Below are 19760 nucleotides of genomic sequence, written 5' to 3'. Positions count from 1 at the left end.
CAGTAGACTTTTTTGTAAAAATTGTTGAATTAATTTTAAAATTTATATGAAAATGCTAAAGACATAGAATAGTAAAAGCAATTTTGAAAAAGAAGAATAAAGTTGGAGGACTCACACTGTCTGATGTCAAGTTAATGTAAGCTAAAGTAATTAATATATATAACATATATAACATGTGTATATATTATAAACCCATGTAATCAAAATAATGACAGACATATAAATCAAATGAACAGAATAGAGAGCTCAGAAATTGACTCACATATATATCATCAATTGATTTTCGACAAAAGTACCAAAGTACTTCAATGAGGAAAGAATGGATAGATGTATGCAAAAACTTAACCTCAAATGTTATCTCATACCATGTGTAAATATTAACTCAAAATGGATCATGGGCCTAAATGTAAGGGCGAAAACTATAAAAATTCCAGAAGAAAACAATGGAGAAATTACTTGTGACCTGGGGTTAGACAACAATCTCTTAGATAGGACTCAAAAAGCAAGAGTGATAGAATAAAAATTTCATAAGTTGAACAACATCAAAGTTAAAAATCTTTCCTCTTAGAAAGACATTGTTAAGAACATGAAAAGACAAGTTATAGACTGGGAAAAAATATTTGCAAAACATGTATCTAATAAAGGATTTGTATCCAGAATATATAACAATAACTTGTTCAATTCAATACCAAGAAGACAAACAACCTAATAAAAAATGGACAAAAGATGAGAACAGGCACTTTATCAAAGAAAATATACAAATGATGAATACACACATGAAAAGATGCTCAACTTCATTAGTCATTAGGGAAATGTAAGTTAACACTACAAATGAGGAACCACTACACAACCCTAGACGGCTAAAATGAAATATAACCAAGCCAGTGTTGGCAAGAATGTAGCTCAACTGCAACTTATAAATTACTTTTGGGAACACAACATAGTAGAGCCAATTTGGAAAAGAGATTCATCAAAGTTTAGTTTCTTATGCTCATCAAAAGACACTGTTAAGGAAATGAAAAGACAAGCCGTAGACTAGGAGCACATATTCCAAATACATACTAATATCTGATAAGGTACTCAGTCCAGATTACACAAATCAATAATAAAAAGATAAGCAAGCCAATAAAAATGTGTTAAAAACTTAGATAAGTGAGGACTAAGTGAAAGATGACACGAGGGAACTTTTAGGGGGTGGTGGAAACGTTCTATGTCTTGGCTGGGGTAATGGTTACCTAAGTGTTTAAGTTCAAAGTCAAAACATCAATATGTTCACATAAAATCCATGGATTTCACTGTATGTAAATCTTACCTCAATTTTAGGAAACTCAAATTAATACATTAGAGTTATATTATGCATTGATTTACTCTTTTCTTTAATTGACGTGCATTTCAGCTTATAATAATCTTGATTTCATTCTGTTTCCATAACTAGTATATGAAAGAACTTTGTAAATTATAAAGTACTATAGTGGTATAAAGTAATATTAATGCTACTTCAATAATACTTCTTATGTGTCCTAAAATCACCTCATGTGAGTTTCAAGAGCTATCTCTTGTTTCTAGTGATCTAGTGTTTAATGGAAAAATTCAATATTTATCCTATCCATGTCCTTTGTGACTATACTGCTAAAGAGAAAAACAAATCCCTATTAGTCTCTGTTTCAGTCTTTCTTCATTGCAAGTTCTTTCAGTTCTGTAATAAAATTAGGTATTCTTTTCCACACTATTTACTAATTTTTACATTTATACATGACATCCTAGTAATGAATGGATCTCAGCTTGATATTTTCAATATCCTTCCAATAAGTATCAACCATGTATTTACTGACCTTTATGGCTATAAGAGCACATTGTGCTAATGTCTTTAGGAGTTTCCTAAATCTTTTCTTTGTTCATAATTGTTAATTTTGCATCAATGCTGGTTAGGAACATACTTTAATAATGTCCCTCTAATTCTAGCTTCTCTGCCCCTGTTGAGGCCACAGTTCTCTTGTTCCTCAGTCATCTACTAGCCCCTCTCTGAATGTACATCATCACCAATTCCTGCCATCAGCAAGCCAGCAGCTGTCTTCCAGTTGCTGGTGCCCTTATTTCTCTAGTCTGACTTCCCATATATCTTACCTTGACTGACTTCCTAGATGCCAGACCACCTAACATAACTTCTGATCACAGATTACCACAGACTGCCTGCCCTCTGAACCTATTTACCCACTCTGACACACTTCGGAGATCATTCGCACCTGGGTTCCTTAACTGTCACTGTCACTCCAATACCAGAATAAACCCTGTGCACTGTACTCTCCACAGCTCAGTGGTACAAGTCCTTAAAACTCTGTCAAGTCACAGCATCAGTAACTGACATGAATCTTGGAAGAATAAAAACTGGCTTCCATCTTTTAAAAAGTCTTAGCTAATATATTTTTAATGAAGCTCAGAGAATTTTAATCCAATGGGATGAATAAAAATAGATCAAAGTCTACGTTAAAATGAAAGACTATAATGAGAAAAGAAGGGAGAGTCAGAAATCAAGAGTAACAGAGATGGGCAAGGGAAGAATTACAAGAGACAAGGAGGCAGAGAAACACATAGTGATGAGAGAGACCAAGATGATGAGAGAAACAGAGAAACAAAAGTGAAGAGTTGACAGAGAGGGAAAGAAATAGAGAAATGAGGAGGAGATGTGAAGAGAGAAAATCAGATGGAGACAGAGGGAGGGAGAAGAGACAGAGGTGAAGGATCCTTGGACAGGGAAGGGAAGAAAGAGGAGCCAGTCCACTCTTCTCTGTCTTCCTTCCCAATCATCCATCCCTTCTGAAAAAAGACAAAATCAAAACCAAAAAAATTACACAAGTTCCAAACCTAACTCATATCTACTTTGCTGTATTGGGAACTGTGACCTGGGTTTCAATGAGTACGTAGAGAAAGGATGGAAGTTAGTAGCACTCACACACACAAAAAGGGCTAGTACCTTTCTACCATCCTTCTGTCTGTTCCTAACTTATTCCTCAAACTGGTTTGAAAATTATCCATGCTGCACAGAAGAAACTGAGTCTAATGAGGCAAAGTCTTCTGAACCAGAATAAGGAAGCTGGCCAGCCCTGTGCCTTCTTTCTTCCTCTCAAGCCCCAAAGAACATCCTTCAAAGACCACAAGGACTCTTCCTTCTTGTCCTTGCTCAGCATACTCTCCACACTCTCTGAGAAAAGATGCCATCCTTCAGGTCTCAACCCCAACTTTTTCAGGGACAGAGTCTTGTCCACCTCTGTCATTTGGACATGCAGCATAGGGCCTGCTACACAAAAGTCATCAGTAAGTGTTAAATGAACAAATGTGTGCTAGTTCTACACATATATATATATATATATATATACACACATATATACAGTAGACATATATTTACTATCCACATCTCATGAACTTTTATAAAGAAGTTTGTTCATAGAACTGTACTAAACAAAAATATTCTCCTAGTAACTTCCCTCTAAATCTATTTTTCCTCCAAGATTTTCAACCTCATTGATGTCATCATCACCTAAACAATTCACCCCAGCTACAAACTCTCATCTAATCAGTAAATCCTGTTGATCTTATCTTCTAAACATCTCCCAGTTTATCCCCGATGTCATCCATCCACATGCCAAAAGAAAAATCAAACCCTCCTGAATGGTCTCCCTAAGCTTTTCCGTCCCCTACATTTTTGCCAGTAACCTTTCCAATCAAGTCACATTTTTCACGAGACACCTTCAAGAGAAATCCATAAGGAAATAACTTTCCAATACTGAGGGATTAAAACCAAATTTCCTATCATGGTACTGGGAACTTTCCCCGTTACACCCAACCCACCTCCTCATAATCATTTCCTACCACTTTCTCTCCTATCTCCAACCGCATCAAATTTCTCATCAGTCCTTAAACCCTTCTGCTTTTCCCCTCCACCAGGCCTCTTCCTATGGATATTCACATTTACTTTCCCTCTCCCTTGTCCAGATGTAGATCTTTGATAATTCAGCTCAAACTGCAACTTGTTCCTCAACCTGATAATCATCCCTAGGGAGAGTTAGTCATTCCAGTCTCTGGATTTCCAATGCACATGAAATATATATGCATTATAGCTCACATCATAGCGTATGGCAGTTATTTAAGCATCTTTCTTCTCCATTAGTTATGAGTTGTACAAGTGCAGATATATTAACTTTTGTAAGTATCCCATGGCTTAACACAGAGCTTGTGCACAGCAGAGACTCAATAAATATGTGAAGAATAAGTAAACATACCTTTCTGTGCTTTAATTAGTTGTTTTCCAATTTCCAGTGTCACAAAGGCTGTACCATTTAGAACTATGTCAGTTATGGTCTTCCAAGCATTAGGAGAGAGTCTTTCGGTGGGAGAAATAAAATTCCCTGCTGCATTGTTTATCACAATCTAATAAATGAATATGATAAGTTATAAAAATTTTTAGATGAGGAAGAACATTTTCCCTCAATGGCTTTTATTTCTGAAACTTATGAATCCAAATAATACAATAAAGCTAAAGTTCACAATTTGCTATGAAACAATACCATGAAAGTTTGTTTCGTTTTACTTTTTTTGAGCCTGTGAAAATCTCCTATGCTATTTACCAAATTTCAGAATCCTAATCCCTGTCTCAAAATTAGGGTAAAGTCTATTATTAAGACTAAATATGGGTTGGTTCCATAGCCTATTGGTTAAGTTCAGCACATTCTGCTTCAGTGGCCCAGGTTCAGTTCCTGGGCGCGGACCTACAACACTCATTGGCAGCCATGCTGTGGCAGCAACCCACACACAAAATAGAGGAAGACTGGCACAGGCGTTAGCTCAACAACAATCTTCCTTAGGCAAAAAGAGGAAGATTGGCAACAGACATTAGTTCAAGACAATTCTTCCTCAGCAAAGAAAAAAAAAAGAATATAAATACAAATTAAGCTTATCTACCAAGTGACTACACTTTATTTCAAGGAATCTCAATTAAAATGCCTTTAATTTCTGGTGTCATTTTGGCTTAACTTACCCAGTGAAACTCTTGGTTGAAGACCTGTTTCATCACTATCAATAAAGATTCCACTTAGTTAGCAGATTCAATATTATTGGTCTGTTTGAAAATATCTTTAACATAACAAATATTCTCTTTGAGACTACTGGAGGAAATGGCTTCTTTCCAATATGTGAGCCAAACAACAGCAAAATACCTATGTATATCTCAAGTCTTAAAAGGAGAAATCTGGAGTTTCTTGTAGGTTTCCTTGTTTGTATTAGTCTCCTCTACTGATAGAGATAATCAAAAATTATTAGGAAAAGCAAAGAATATGAATCATTTAAACTAGATATTGTGCTCTTGGATAAATGCTCTTCTTATTTCATAATCTTATTAAATAAAGTGAAATCAAATTTGTTCAAAAGACTGTAAATGCCTTTGTAAGTATTCCTGAAAGGAAATGGTATAGCAGTCTGTTCTAATCTGTTCCCTGCTTTAAGCCGAGCTAGCTTTTAGCTAGGGATAGAAAATAGGTGCATCTCAACACACTTGCTCACATCAATATTTTATTTCCTTAGTGCATCTTGCTGGGTGTTATCAATGTCAAATGCCTCTTACTTTGGCCTCATCACCATTACACTTACATCAGGATGTCCCGCGATTTTGATCAGTTCCGACACAGTGTTTTGCACCATCTCAGGATCCCTCACATCACACTGAATTGCATGAACCTACAAAATAACAGAAAGAAAAAAGAATCCTACATTTTTTCAGACTCCCTAAGCCAAAAACAGGAGTAAATTATTTATGCACATTATAACTCCTAAATCTGATTTAAATAACCGTTTTTCATGTACCTTATTTCCAGTTTGAGAAGAAATTTGATCTGCAGTAACTTTCAAAACATCCATCTTTCTAGAAATAAATACATGATACTTTGCATGAGTTCTGAAATAACTTCATATTATACTTTTTCTTTTTAATTCCATAAATTAAAAAACAGAGAATCTATAGCTTAAAGAGATGTATTTTTGAGAAAATAAGAAAGCTATACCTACAAACAAGTCAGTTTGAATGAATTCATTTTCTACAAGTTAAATTCAATCAATTTTTATATAGCATCTAATTTATTGAATTATTTACTTTTAAACCAATTACTTTATATCTACTCACAGATTTAACATTACTTGCTTAATTACAATGATTTCTATCTGTTTCCTTGCCCAAGCCTGATTTAGAAAGAAAAAACATTCATGGTATAATGTAAGCTTATGTTATACATAAAATCTATGTTATATATAAAATCTATTTTAGTAGACTTTAGACCAAATTGACGGGTTTAGACAACTTATATGCATTCAGAATCTTATACTCTTAAAAGAAACACAAAAAATAAACCATGTAAATTATGTAGTGTTACAAAGAAAATAATATGTTATCACTCAAAAACATTACAACATAAAAACAAAAATGTTCTGGCCAATTTGCATTGAAGGAAACATCGAAAGAAATTCCTTTGGCCCTCTGTAAATTACACAGTAACTTGTCATTCAGATTACTACTTGGCCTATCTAAAAATTTTACACTATTCAAAACTGGAGGAAGAGGTAGATTTTTTGACGAGTCTCTAAAACTCTAGACTTGCATAGTTATAGAGCACCAGAATGTACCTAAATAAAAAGAAATTTCTTCCACATGGTCTTACTCTTCCTACATTCATCACAATAGATATTTTGAAATATCTCCCCATCTTATAGAAAATGGAAGGATTATATCCATTATCCTGGTGCAAGGTTATCTATTGAAGAAGTAATTATAATCACTACCACTGAACACAAAGCAGCCTCAATGTAGCTTCATGTTCATATACAGAAAAAAATTCTATTACTGAATTTGAAAAATGTATAAAAAAATGTATAAATCATCAGTTCCATAATCAATCATTTCTATCATCACAAACTGTAACTGACTTCCAAGGAGATTTATTTAAATATTCTAAAGGATATTCATAGGAGATTAAGATGCAAATCAAACAACTCTGGCAAACACTGTTTCCAATATGGCAGCACAGAATTGTTTCATGCATGGAATCTCACCAAGCAACTTGCTGAGACTGACTTACCGGCTGGCTATCACACATCGAGCCCCAAGGCTGGACAGAAGAGTTGTCATTCCTTTACCAAGGCCAGTACCTCCCCCAGTAATAAATGCCACTTTTCCTTGAAAGCTATTTGGTGGTAGCATTGCTTTTTGAAGAGGCGGAAAGAATTTGGACTGAAAAGCTTCAATGTTTTGATATATTTTTGTTCCATAACTGAAAAACTAAAAGAAAAAAATGCATTGAAACCTGTATACATGTTTTCCCACAGAAGAGATAAAGTTTTAAAAACTTCAATGTTAATGAAATTCTTGGATTAATACAAATTTGCATAAACATTTGGTATTGTATTTAATCAATTATTATTCTTTTTCTATTGTAACGTTAAATAACATAGTGGAATGGTTAAAAGGATGGGCTTTGGAGCTACACTACATAGGACAGAATTTTCTCCCTAATTGCATAACTTTCAGTGAGTTATTTAACCTCTTTTTTGCCTCAGTTTCTTCTATAATTGGAGATAATAATAGAACCTTCCTCATAGGATGTTATATTATATTAACATTCGTTAATATAAGTAAAATACCCAGAAAATTGTGTAGCACATAGTAAGCACTCTATAAAAACTAGCATTATTATGTGCAGCTGTTTTGCTTAGATTTACCTTTTTAAAAAGTTACATAAAGTATTTTTGTTTTTTAACAAGAATTTGGATAAAAATAACATTCCATCTTTGAATCACTGAAGAAAATTATAAAATGTTCTTTACAGGGTTTATTAAATCAAATGCCTCTTTCCCATGTTGTCTTGTGGATAATAAATTTAGAAGAGAAAAAATATTTCTGTTATATGTAAAATGGGGGCAAATCAAAACATTTTGAACTAAAAAATATTTGTATTGTCCTATCTTATACTTTACAACTTATACTCTCACACTACTTGTGAAAATCACTACCATTCTCTCACATTTAATTATGAAAACAAACCTTTAAGTGTTGAACATAATAACAAATAAAGAGCTAATGTTCATTAAGTGCTTACCATGTGTCAGGATTAGACATCAAACTAACTAGTCTTCACTACCCCATGAAATAGGTATTACTTTTACCCCAGCATACAGGAGGGGCCCAGAGAAGTTAAATAGACATATGCCCAAGTGGCAGAACCAAGATTATTAACCACCTTGTATATTGCCTCTCTCCACTCACTGAGCTCCTAATGAGCTTAATGATCACACCAGTGAGGTATCTGATATTCCCCATCAGGTCATCGTTACAAGATTAAAACTCCAGAATCTATCATTTCCTGCTGGAGTATTCCTGTAAGCTAAACGGGTCACCATCAGTTGATGTGGGATATCTAGAAATTTATCCTAAGAAAATAATTAAAAATGTGGTCAATGACTTAGAATAAGGATGTTCATCAAGTGGAAATTGCACAAGAAAGTGCTTATGATATGACAGTAAGTGAAAAAAGAAATATACAGTATGTTCTTAAGTATAAATAAAAATATTGCTTAGAAAAAAGACTAGAAGGAAATAACAACAGTAAGTAGTAGATTCAGTATTTACCATGTGCCAAGGTCTACTAAAGACTTTTAACGCATTATCTCACAAGAATCTTGTAAGGTAAACTCTATTAATAGTTACTCCCATTTTATAGATGAGGGAACTGAAGCACAGAAAGGTCAAGTAACTAACTTTTAAAGGCAAATAACAATAAGTAGTAAAGACAACGAAAATCCAAGATGCGTGACTTCAAAGTCCATCCATTACCAAGTTGATTCCAACTCCTAGCAACCCTGTGTACAGTAGAACAGAACCTTGCCCAGTCTTTTTGCACCATTCTCTCACCTTCTGGTGCCCTATGAGATAATGCTCCCCTACTATTCATAGGGTTTTCATGGCCGATTGTTCATAAATGCGTGGCCAGGTCCTTCTTCCTAGTCTGTCTAGTCTGGAAGCTCGGCTAAAACCTGTCCACCATAGGTGACCCAGTTAGTATTTGAAATACCAGTGGCATAGCTGTCAGCATCATGCAGCCACCACACTATGATAAGTGACAGATGAGTGGTTTGGTTCCCTGAACCAAGAAACAAACCCAGGCCATGGGAGTGAGAGCACTGAATCTTAACCACTAGACCACCAGGGCTGGCTATCCATTACCTTCACAGTTAATTACTTCTAGGTGATGGGATTATGTTTGATTATTTATTCTTTCTGTTTATTTGATGGTTTTTTAGGTATTCTTCTACTCAGTAAGTATAATTTGATTTTATAATCAGGAAAAAGTTATTGCGAGACAAAATTTGAAAACATGTATAAAATAAATGGTGAAGATAAATTTGCAAATCTAGTTATGTTCTGTGCCAGTTGTTATATTTCCTTTTAGCTTTGTATCCTTTTGCCAAGGCTTGATAATCGAAGCAACCTACAATAATCTTTCTCTACATAAATGGCAGTTCTACTTAAAGCTGCCACTGCCTCCAGAACTATTATATTAAGATGATGAATTAGGAAATTTGCACAAGTAGCCTGGTGAGTTTGTCACTACTCAGTAATAATGAAAAAATGTGTTCTAATTTTTGAAAGGCTCTATGATGAATTTTTACTTACTGTTGATTTGTATCGGGAATTTGATGTAGTGCTTTATGAAAGATAAATGAAGCAAGATATTTGCATAAAAACTTTATCTTAAAATATTTTCTCAACTAACTGGTGGAGGGAAGAATACAAAGGTAGAACTAATCATATTTGGTAATGATTCCTAATATGTCTATAACGTATCAGGTATCTACATAGCACAGGCTCACCTGTTGTATCTTATTTGATCTGATCAATACTGATCTTATGACCCCCCAAACCAAAAGTGAAGAAATTGATGTGCTATTTCAATTCATATTACCTGATAATTCACAGCATATATGCTCTTGAATATTAAATTCAAACCATCTGTTTGCCTAAAAGCAAGTTGTTCATTTCAACATTAAGATCTATAGAGAAAAACAGACCTCACAGGATCATACTGTATTCAGACTCCTATTTCTACAAAGAAGGATCCTGAATAACCTGAAACAGCATTTTGGCTGTTTCTTTGTGAGTCATAAAAAATAGATACAAAATAGGTTTTTAAAGATTTTCAAATCCTGCTCTGCGGTTTTTCTAGAAATATGTTGGGTTTTTTGAAAATGGAAATAACATCTTTCATATCAAGATTGATTTTTCCAGAAATCTTTAAAGTTTCCAAAATTTTTAAAACTCTCTAAAGTCCTATAATTTTGGAAATACAGATTTAATTTTTAGCATTAGAAGTTCTGAAATCTCCCAGAAAAAAAGATCACCTATCACCTGCCTCCCCTTCCATACTCATCACTCTCTCACATCATATAAACAATATCTTCCTCCTTCATGTATTCCTAAATTTTGGCATCTAAACTAATGTAAAATGTTTGTACTTCTAATCCTCAAAATGGCAATTCTGACTGTCTCTTCCCTACAGGATGAGGACTGTATATCAATGAGATTTACAACTAAATTACTTAAGTGTTTCAGCTAGTCTAAAATGTCTAGAATAAACATCTAAGATAGAAGCACATTGGTGATCTTAGGCCAAATATGTTTTGTTAGCCCTGCCCAACGTTTTAAAAATTTTGACCCAATATTTAGACAAAAATCAGGAGCTCTACTCACACTTAGGTCCACCTTCCTGCAAGGCTCAGCTCATGCCCAATTGAGAAGGACTGAGCTCTGCCCAGCCCCCACTTACAGAGGCAAAGTGAGCCCTGTTCACTGGGTGGCCTCTTACATTTACACAGGCTTCAGGGACCTGAGGAATTTGAGTGTGTAACTCCTAGTTTAAATAAAATCCAAGAAATCAATACAAAAAAGAGGGAAAAAAATGGTGTTTTTTTTATACCATGGAGAATTTTCTGAAGTTTCCTGTAAAACAAATTTCTATAAAAATAATTGCTTAGTATACTAGGGACATTATTAAGAAAATCCAGTTTCAAATCTGCAGAAGTCATATACTAACATACCCTCACACAGAAGTTGTGGAACCAAACAAGTTAATGTGTAAATAACTTTTAGCTTACCTATTTCACCATCATTGTCATCATTACTATTGATTTGGCCTCCATATTAAAATCCCATTCCTGAAAAACACTGATGTCCTCCAGAGTGAAAAACACAAAAATTAAACGCTAGCATGGCATTCAAGCTGTTGGACAGTATGGCCTCAACCTCCCTTCCCAGCCCCACCTCCTAACTGTTCCACCATGTAGGTATACGCTCTGCGCTCACCAACCCCACGGCACTCTTGAAACTTGCCAAGCACTTTCACCTTCCAGCCTTTGCTCCTGCTTTCTCTTCAGCCTGAATTACTCACTTTCTCAACCTAGCAGAGTAAGCTTCAAAACCATGTAAAAGTGTCAAAATCTTTTGACAATTTTTAACAGGTGCCTCTGTCAAAAGAAATGGGCCAAATGAATCCCTCCCTCCATTAGGATGCAGTCTTCCACACCAGACTGTGAGCATCCAGGAAGGCAGAATAGTCCCCGTTCATCACTGTAGTAGGGTTTCTGGTACTAATTAGGCATTCAGTAAATACTTGTTTTATTGGATGTAACACTGATTGGCCAGGTTTCAATGCCATTCAAAAGTGCATGGGTGCAGACATGTAGTTTTATGCAGATACATGATACAAATCCAGCTCTTTGCCAATTGTTTTAACAAGTTAAAATAGTCATTTCCAATGACTAACTTATGGCATCTTAAAAATTAGTTTACACTCAAGAAAATCCAAATCTATTGATATATGAGTAATAACAAGTCATTTGCAAATAGAAAAACTAGACGAAGGGTTTAAAGAGGTAGTCCACATAAAGAAAATACATCCAACCACATTGATTATTACTTAGTAAGCATATAAACAAAGGGAGATACCATTTTTCTCTCACTAGATTGGGAAAGTTCAAAATTTTATAATACATAATACGAGAAATGGCTTATTAAAGTCACTCACAATCTGATGACATGAATTGGGGCAACATCTTTGGAGGCCAATTTGACAACATTTATCAAAATGATAACTATGAACATCCTGTGACCCAGCAACTCCACATTTAGGAATTTATCCAATAGATATACTCACTCATTTGAGGGGTGAGGAGAAGCTATATTTGAAGATATGTATTAAGATGAAAAGGAATTTATGAAAATTCTATATACAATCACATGAAAAATAAAATACTAATAAATTTAATAAAAGAGGGGCAAGACTTGTAAACTGAAAACTACAAAACATCATTAAGAAATTAAAGAAGACCTAAATAAATGGAAAGACATCCTGTGTTCATGGATTGGAAAACTTAATTTTGTTAAGATGTCAATATTCTCCAAATTGATCTACAGATTTGATGCAATACTGATCAAAATTCTAACTGGCTTTTCACACAACTTATGACAAGCTTATCATAAAATTCATTTTTAGGGACGCAGAAATGCAATGGGCTTAGAATATGCAAACATATTTACTAAAGCAATGTTTGTGATAGAAAAGACTAGAACACAAACTATCTGCATTGCCATAGGTAACATACCCAAATGATGATATCATCATACATATGGTGATACATGCACAAAAATTGTTGGAAGGATCCACAAGAAATGATTCATAACAGTAACCTCTTGGGAGAGGGAATTATTGAATTGCTACTGCATACACTTTTGTACTGATGAATATTCGACATGTTCCTAAGTTAATTTTTCATTAAAAAGTTAAGAAAATCAAATCAGACATGTGAGCATACAATATACAAAGGGTATAAAGTTACAGAAAGAAGAAAAGTAGCACAGAATCAGTGTCATAAGGATGTATGCCTTATTTGAAGTGTAAGTTTTCTATATTCCACACTTAAGTGTGAGCTCTATTTACAAAGACAATGAAATATTACCATATCTATTTTTTTGGAGTTTTAAGTATCTGTTGATTTAAGTCAGAATGAATATTTTTTTAGATCAAATTTATCCCGAATCCAATTCACATGATAAGTGCTTTGCAAACTGGGCCTTAACTGTCATCTAAAAATCTCAGCTTGGTAAAGATCAGACAATCTTATTTTTCAAAGGATGACAGTGATAGGTAGACGGACATGGTACTTGATGCTGCAGTGCAGAAAAGGACAGCCCTGCAGAATGAAGAACTGTCCCATCCACTAATGCCAATAGCGACCCTATAAACTTTAAAAGAACTGAGTGCCCAAACTCTACCCACTCCCACGGCTTGCCGCAGGCTATGTTAAGCTCAGTCTCTGTGCCTGTGTGGATTGCTCGAGCACCTCCACCTGCTCCTTCGCTTAAATAGGGTAAGGCAGAGAGGCCACTGATATTCTAAGTTCCTGCAGAACACAGATCTTGTTGCCACAGCAACTTGAAGGTAAGGCTGAGCAAATATAAAAGAAAGTTAGCTGGACTCCAAGCTCCAGTGGCTAGGTTGAATTATGCAATTGCTGCATAGACAAGAAATTACACTTTCGTAATTTAAAATTGTAATAAAAAAAGATATTACAAGCAAGACAGAAATTACACTTTTGAGTAATGATACATCTTATAGCAATGAACATGAGTCCTTGAAAAAGTAGTTGTTCTGTGCTATAGGGTGTACTTCTCATTTTTATTAAGTTCTGATTTGCAATTAGATGTGGACCAAACAGATGCTTCCCCATTACTACACAATAAAAGGACATGAAATCAAAAAGATAAATTAGCAGACAATCTGAAATTTTCTGAGATTTTCACTCCTGCTTGCCTCTCATTCAAGTCATCTCTTATTGATCCCTATCATGTTAGACAAAACTAACAGTATTTTTAAACCAAGAAATAAAACCTCTGCTCTTGAAAAGGGTTTGTTTTGATTTGGGAATTTGCTTATATGAAAAAGTATTAGAGGTAAACTAGGGATTAGGATTAGGATAGAGTTAACTCAATTATTTTTAGCAAGTTTTTCCTGAGCATCTACTATGTCTCGGCCACTGTTCCAAGCAATGGCAATATAGCAGCCAGCAAAACAGATACAATATTCTACCCTAAGAGACATTCTCTTTTGGGGGGAGGGAGATAACTAAACTAAGTGAAATATATAGTATATTAAAAGCTAATATGTCCTGTGGGGAAAAATAAGGCCTAGGACAATGAGGTGACATTTCAGCCAAGTCCTAAAGGAGGTGAGGGAATGAGTCACATACTTCTCTCAGGCAGAAAGAAGAGCAAGAGCAAAGGCCCTGAGAAGGACGTGTGCCTAGCACAATGAGGAAGAGTCAAAAGGCCAGTGCTTTGCTGGAGAGGGAGAAGGGAGGGAAAGAGGGGCAGCAGGTGAGGTCAATGAGGTTAAGGGGCCTGGATCATGCAGGCTGAGTCCACCACTATGTGGGCTTAGGCTTTTACTCTGAGTCCAGTGGGAAACATCTCCAAAGTTTTGAGCAGAAGATTAGCATGATCTGCCTTAAGTTTTTAGAGGATCATTCTGGCTGCCATGGAATGTAGGAGGCAAGGCTGGAAGCAGGGAGACTAGGTATAACGCTTTTGTAGCAAGCCAGGCAGGAGAAGATGATGTCATAGACAGGGATACCAGTATTAGACGTGGCAGGAAGTTAGCAAATAAGATTATCTGCAGGTGGGAAGGTCCCAGAAAATGGACCTAAAATTGCCTGGTCCAATGATTTCTTCTTGCCTCAAAGCCCAACCTCAGCACACCTTAACCTATTTCACTAAAAGCTGAAAAAGTCTTTCACTTTACTGAAAAGATCAAGGCCATTTGGCTGAGAGAGCCTTTTCCACCTCTCCTACCTTCACCTCAGTATCTCTGTTACTTTTTGCATTGCTTTTGTGTTTTAGAAGGAGTAAGATTTAACTGTGAACTAGAAGAAGGAAATGGACAGCAGTCAGACAGAAGGCATTAGCCTAGGTGAGAAATAATGAGGACAACAGAAATCAAGATAAGACAACATTTTCCACATGCATTTAACATGTAGGTTGGCCTGAATTCAGAAGCCAACCCACTGGAAGAGGTGAGAAGAGGAAAGCTGAAGATAACTGAGTTTTCTAGTTTAAATAGCTGTGTGTGGAGTGATGCTGTAACTGAAATGACTGGGTTGACATGAAAAGATCCACGTTGGAAAAATGAAGATAAGGAGTGCTGTATTAAAAATGCCATACCTGGATTATCCATGGAATATTCAGGTGGGGATATCTAAACTGCAGTTGGAAATATGATTTTGAAGCAGAGAGAAGAAACTGGGGCTAAAGGCAAATGGCAACATCATTTCAAGGACTGTGAGAGCCTACAGTTCTATCACTGCTTTTGTGATTGAATGCGGTGGGGGTAGTTTCCCCAGACTGGAAGGGATCAAAGAACAGTTGTCTCTTTACCCTTAACTTACTTATATTTACCCAGCCATCTCTGATCTCAAAGTGAGTAATCACCTTAAAGAGAGAAAAACATAGGACAGCTGAGATTGCTGATCATTTTCTACCTGGGATTTTCTTTAAAAACTAAGGGTTGCCTGGGGGCCAGCTCCATGGCATAGTGGTCAAGTTTGGCATGCTCCACGTCGGTGGTCCAGGTTCGCTGTTTTAGATCCTGGACACAGACCTACATCACTTGTCAGCCATGCTGTGGTGACAACCCACATATTAAAAAAAAGTGGAGGAAGATTGGCATAGATGTTAGCTCAGAGCTAATCTTCCTCAGTAAATAAATAAATAAATATAAACTAAGAGTTGCCAAACATCAATGGAATGTCTTCTAACACCAGCTGTATGAAACCCTTGGCTAACTTTAGAATTCCCCTCCTCTTTTGATGTGTTTTATAATGACCTGTGGGGAATAATCTGAGATCTAGATTTTTTTAATATTGCAAAGTTAGCTTTACAGTTTTGGGAGGGAGTTTATTTTGAAATTCTTCATATGCCTGTCTGAGCTCTGAGGCCACCATTCATCCATGTGATTCCTTCTAGTGACTCACATCCTCTTTCTCTTCACCTAATATATCCCCTCTATCCCCAAGCCCCATGCATTTTACCTCCCTGGTATCGTTCCCCTCTATCCACTGCCTGACTTCAAAGGCCCATATCTCCCGTCATTCACAAATACTGAGGGCCTATGCTATGTCATCTCTTATCTGGTCTCCAGCCTCCAGTCTCTCCTCACCCCAACCCATCCGTGATGCTGCCCCCCAGAGTACTGCAAACCTGCTCATAGTACTTCTCTCCTTAAGATCCTTCAATGGCTCCTGACAGCTGTATAAAGTCCAGATTCCTTTGCTTCACATAGCACACCAAATCCTCATGACCTGGCTCCTGTCCATCTCTCCAGCCTCACCTTCCTCTGCTTTCTCTTCTTGAAATTTACACTCAGGAAAACAAAATACTCAGAGTTCCCCAAACACAAACTGTCTCCTACCTTCCTATCTTTACACAAATTGATCCCCCCCATCACCCAACATTCATCATTCAAAGCCAGCTCTGAGAGTTCTATGCCTTCCCTAACACTCCCATACAGAACTCACAGTCTCACCTCCATCTCTGTAACTTAATTAAATTATCTATTTACCAGTTTAGAAATTCCAGGGGCCATTTAACATGCTCAACACACATCACTTGAGTCCTCTTCCCCCTGCCCCCCTCATAAATGCCCTCTCTCAGAGAGTGGCATTTCCCTTAGCTCAGAGGCCCAAGATAGAAACTTGGGCTTCATCTCATACCACAAATCCAAACTACTAAGTTCGGTGGATTGTAGTCCTAAACAGCTCCAACACCGCCCTTAGTTCAGATGCTCAGCACTTTTGTTTGGACTTCTGGTCTCTCCATCTTGTCTCATCTGATGATAACACTATCCTGTTCACAATTTGATGGTGCCATATCACCTTCTCAGCATGGCCCAATCTTCAATGGGCCCCCCACCACCAACCAATCACCAAGGCCTCTCAATTTACCTCCTAAATACCACTTGACTTCCCTCTGCATACACACCATTCCCTAGTTGAAGCTGCCATGGCCTATCATTTGGAGAGAGGATTACTGGGGTTTGACCACTTGCCTCCACTCTCGCCCCTACTCCCATGGGGTCAGGACAAAGCTCTCATTCCCAGAAGAAATGAGAGAACTTGAGAGCAGTGTTCCTATTTTTTAAAATTTGCATCCCCAGGGCCAGGCACAGAACCAGTTCTGAATAAACGTTTGTTGTGTTGAATTAAGGTCTACTGGCTAACAGTAGTACAGTGTAATACAGCACTCATAAATAGGAATTATGACAAATGAAACATTTCCCTTGGTTCTTGGTAACAAAAATATTCAAATTAGGGGTTTTAATTGTAACAACTTGTATTTACCCACAAAAACATGATGTTCCCTGGAACAACCTCCCACTTCACAGATGGGAAGACTTTTCTACTCCAAGGAATTCAAACCCAAGCCTGCATATGCCAGGAAGGCAACAAAGCATACTAACTGGGGCATCTCTTGCCTCCAAACTCCAATGCTCAAAACTGCCATTTTTCTTAAGCAGAGAAATTCCAAAATTGTCAGATTACAATTAATTTTTAAATGAGTTCATTTTCTCCCTCTCAAACTGTATTGTCTAATGGTGTCAGAAGCGCTGGGATACAATCTGTGTGACCTTATTACTACAATCGTAATGATTTGTGTTAAAAAAGAAAATTTCTGAAGACTTTCTACCTCACAGAGCTGTTGTAGGATTCAAATGAGAAAGTTCTTGAGAAGGGATCAGAAAACATAGGCTTCTTTTACAGTGACCTGTAACCTAAATCCTTACAGGAAAAGAAAATAGTATCAACAAAACACTAGCCTTGAACAAACCTCACTTTCTAAAACCAAGTTCTCTTACTTGGCTCACCATGCCCTTTCCTTCTGTTCACATTGGGACTTTGTCCGTATTTTTCAAAAAAGAATACCATGGCTGCCCATTCTTATCAAACTGAAAAAAGTTTTTTCACAGTTGGCAGATTAATTTTTCCACCTGGCTAAGGAAATTGTGTTTTTTGGTTTAGTTCAATTTATTAAGACTTTTTAATTTATTTGGAGGAAGGGGCTGTCTTGGATATCATTGCTTCTTTTTACTTTTCTTTTCTTTCTTCCCCTCTCCAGTTGTCTTCACTTGCATACTTTATTTCCATTATGGGTCCAGTGAAGAGATGTTGACAGAACAAAACAACAGTATGGGGGGAGACAGAAGAGGATCAGCCTGAGATTGATCTCTACTGGCATTACTTCTAGGAAGGGGAGTTTAAACAGCTGGGTTTTCTTTCTTTCTTTTATGTGAATATGTTCGTGTTAATATTTGAATTTTCATTAATAAAAGGACTGCAGATAAGGCGAATGCTCCCTTAGGCCCCACTCTCACCCACTCCTCAAAGGGCAGTATTCTCTTTTTCTACCTATTTACACACAACTTTGAAACTTCCAGGAATGTAAAACTTTACACACACGCACACACACACTATTCCCCTTCTTAAACCCAGTGCCCAGGCTCCTGCTTCCTCCGCGTGGCCCTGCGCTCCGGTACCCGGCTCCTCTCTCCTTGCAGCCAGGGTCTCTCTGTCCTTTCTCCTTGCGCCCCAGTACTCCCTGTCCTCTCTCCTATCTCCACGGGATCCCTGTCCTCCCTCCCCGCGCCCCGGGAACCCTGGTCTTTGCTCTGCGCGCCCCCCGTCACCGCCCCAAAGGCGGGCACGGGCAGAGCGTTCGCGGTGGGCAAGCCAGGCCCTCGGCCGCTCCAGCGCCGCCTTACCCGCCGAGGATCGAAGACCCGAGTAAAGAAGACCCGCCCTGGCAGCGCCATGTCTGGCATCCCGAACTTGGCCCGGAAACACGCAGAGCGCAAGGGGCGGGCCAGAAGTCACAAAGCTCCCGGGGCTGGGCGGAAACATCGCACGCCCTGTGACCCCAGGTCTGAGCCCAAGGGCGCTGCCGGGCTCTGCCTCTCCGACGCTTTTTCTGGCTCTCTTTGCCTTTGTCGTCCGGCAGTGTTTTGTAGAGCGGAGAAAGGCGGTTTCGACGTCCTTATGTGGGTGAACGAACCCCTGCGCCAGAAAATCGTTTGCAGATTGCAGAAACACGCGACATATACACACTGCCCACGGAGTGCTAATGCCTTTTACAGTAATTTGTGTCTTTTCCTTAAGTGCACGTTTAAGTTCGTGTTTGGTGTGGCGGTGAATCACACATCATCAGAATAATAATATCTTGGATTGAAAACAAAGCCTCACTTTTCCTAATGCAAAGCGGCGGAAATCTAACAAAAGCCGCACCTTTGGGAGGGCTTTGACTTTTTGCAGAACACACCGCCCCGTGTTGTCGAGAAAAGCGTCCTGCTTTTGCTTTTTCTCTCTTAAGGGGTTAATAATACATAAACTAAAAGCAAATGCTGACCTTTAGTTTATCATTCTCCATCTTAGTTTAATGTACCTGTTGACCCGCTGCATAAGCTCAGATCACATTTCTTTCTTCACTTCTAAAATGTGAATATTCATACCTAATCCAGGATTATTGTGAAGATTAAAAGAGGATGTGTGTGAAACCCCAAACTCAGGCTGACAGTGAGTGACAGAGTTTACTAAGCGCCTGCCATTTTTTAAGTGCTGAGAGAAAG

General features: G+C 37.4%; 1 protein-coding gene across 2 annotated transcripts in view; it reads right to left on the bottom strand.

Annotated features, from left to right (window-relative positions):
• The window catches only part of DECR1 (2,4-dienoyl-CoA reductase 1), a 45021-nt gene extending 25640 nt beyond the window's left edge, over nt 1–19381 (bottom strand). Inside the window, exons 1-6 of one of the 2 annotated variants that reach the window (XM_005613191.4) lie at nt 18900–19030; nt 11188–11257; nt 7119–7318; nt 5854–5911; nt 5641–5727; nt 4278–4425 (exon numbers count right to left, since the gene is read on the bottom strand). In XM_005613191.4, the coding sequence (XP_005613248.1) occupies nt 4278–4425; nt 5641–5727; nt 5854–5911; nt 7119–7240 (415 nt within the window). In that variant the 5' untranslated portion in view covers nt 7241–7318; nt 11188–11257; nt 18900–19030. Of the gene's footprint in view, nt 1–4277; nt 4426–5640; nt 5728–5853; nt 5912–7118; nt 7319–11187; nt 11258–18899 lie in introns of both variants that reach the window. The other variant, XM_001488668.5, reaches the window with a different exon arrangement.
• Between the last annotated feature and the right edge of the window lie 379 nt (nt 19382–19760).

Source organism: Equus caballus, chromosome 9, assembly GCF_041296265.1.
Source record: "Equus caballus isolate H_3958 breed thoroughbred chromosome 9, TB-T2T, whole genome shotgun sequence".
Taxonomy (NCBI): Eukaryota; Metazoa; Chordata; class Mammalia; order Perissodactyla; family Equidae; genus Equus; species Equus caballus.
The sequence above is the reverse complement of the archived record's forward strand: the minus strand, read 5'-3'. Positions and strand labels throughout refer to the sequence as shown.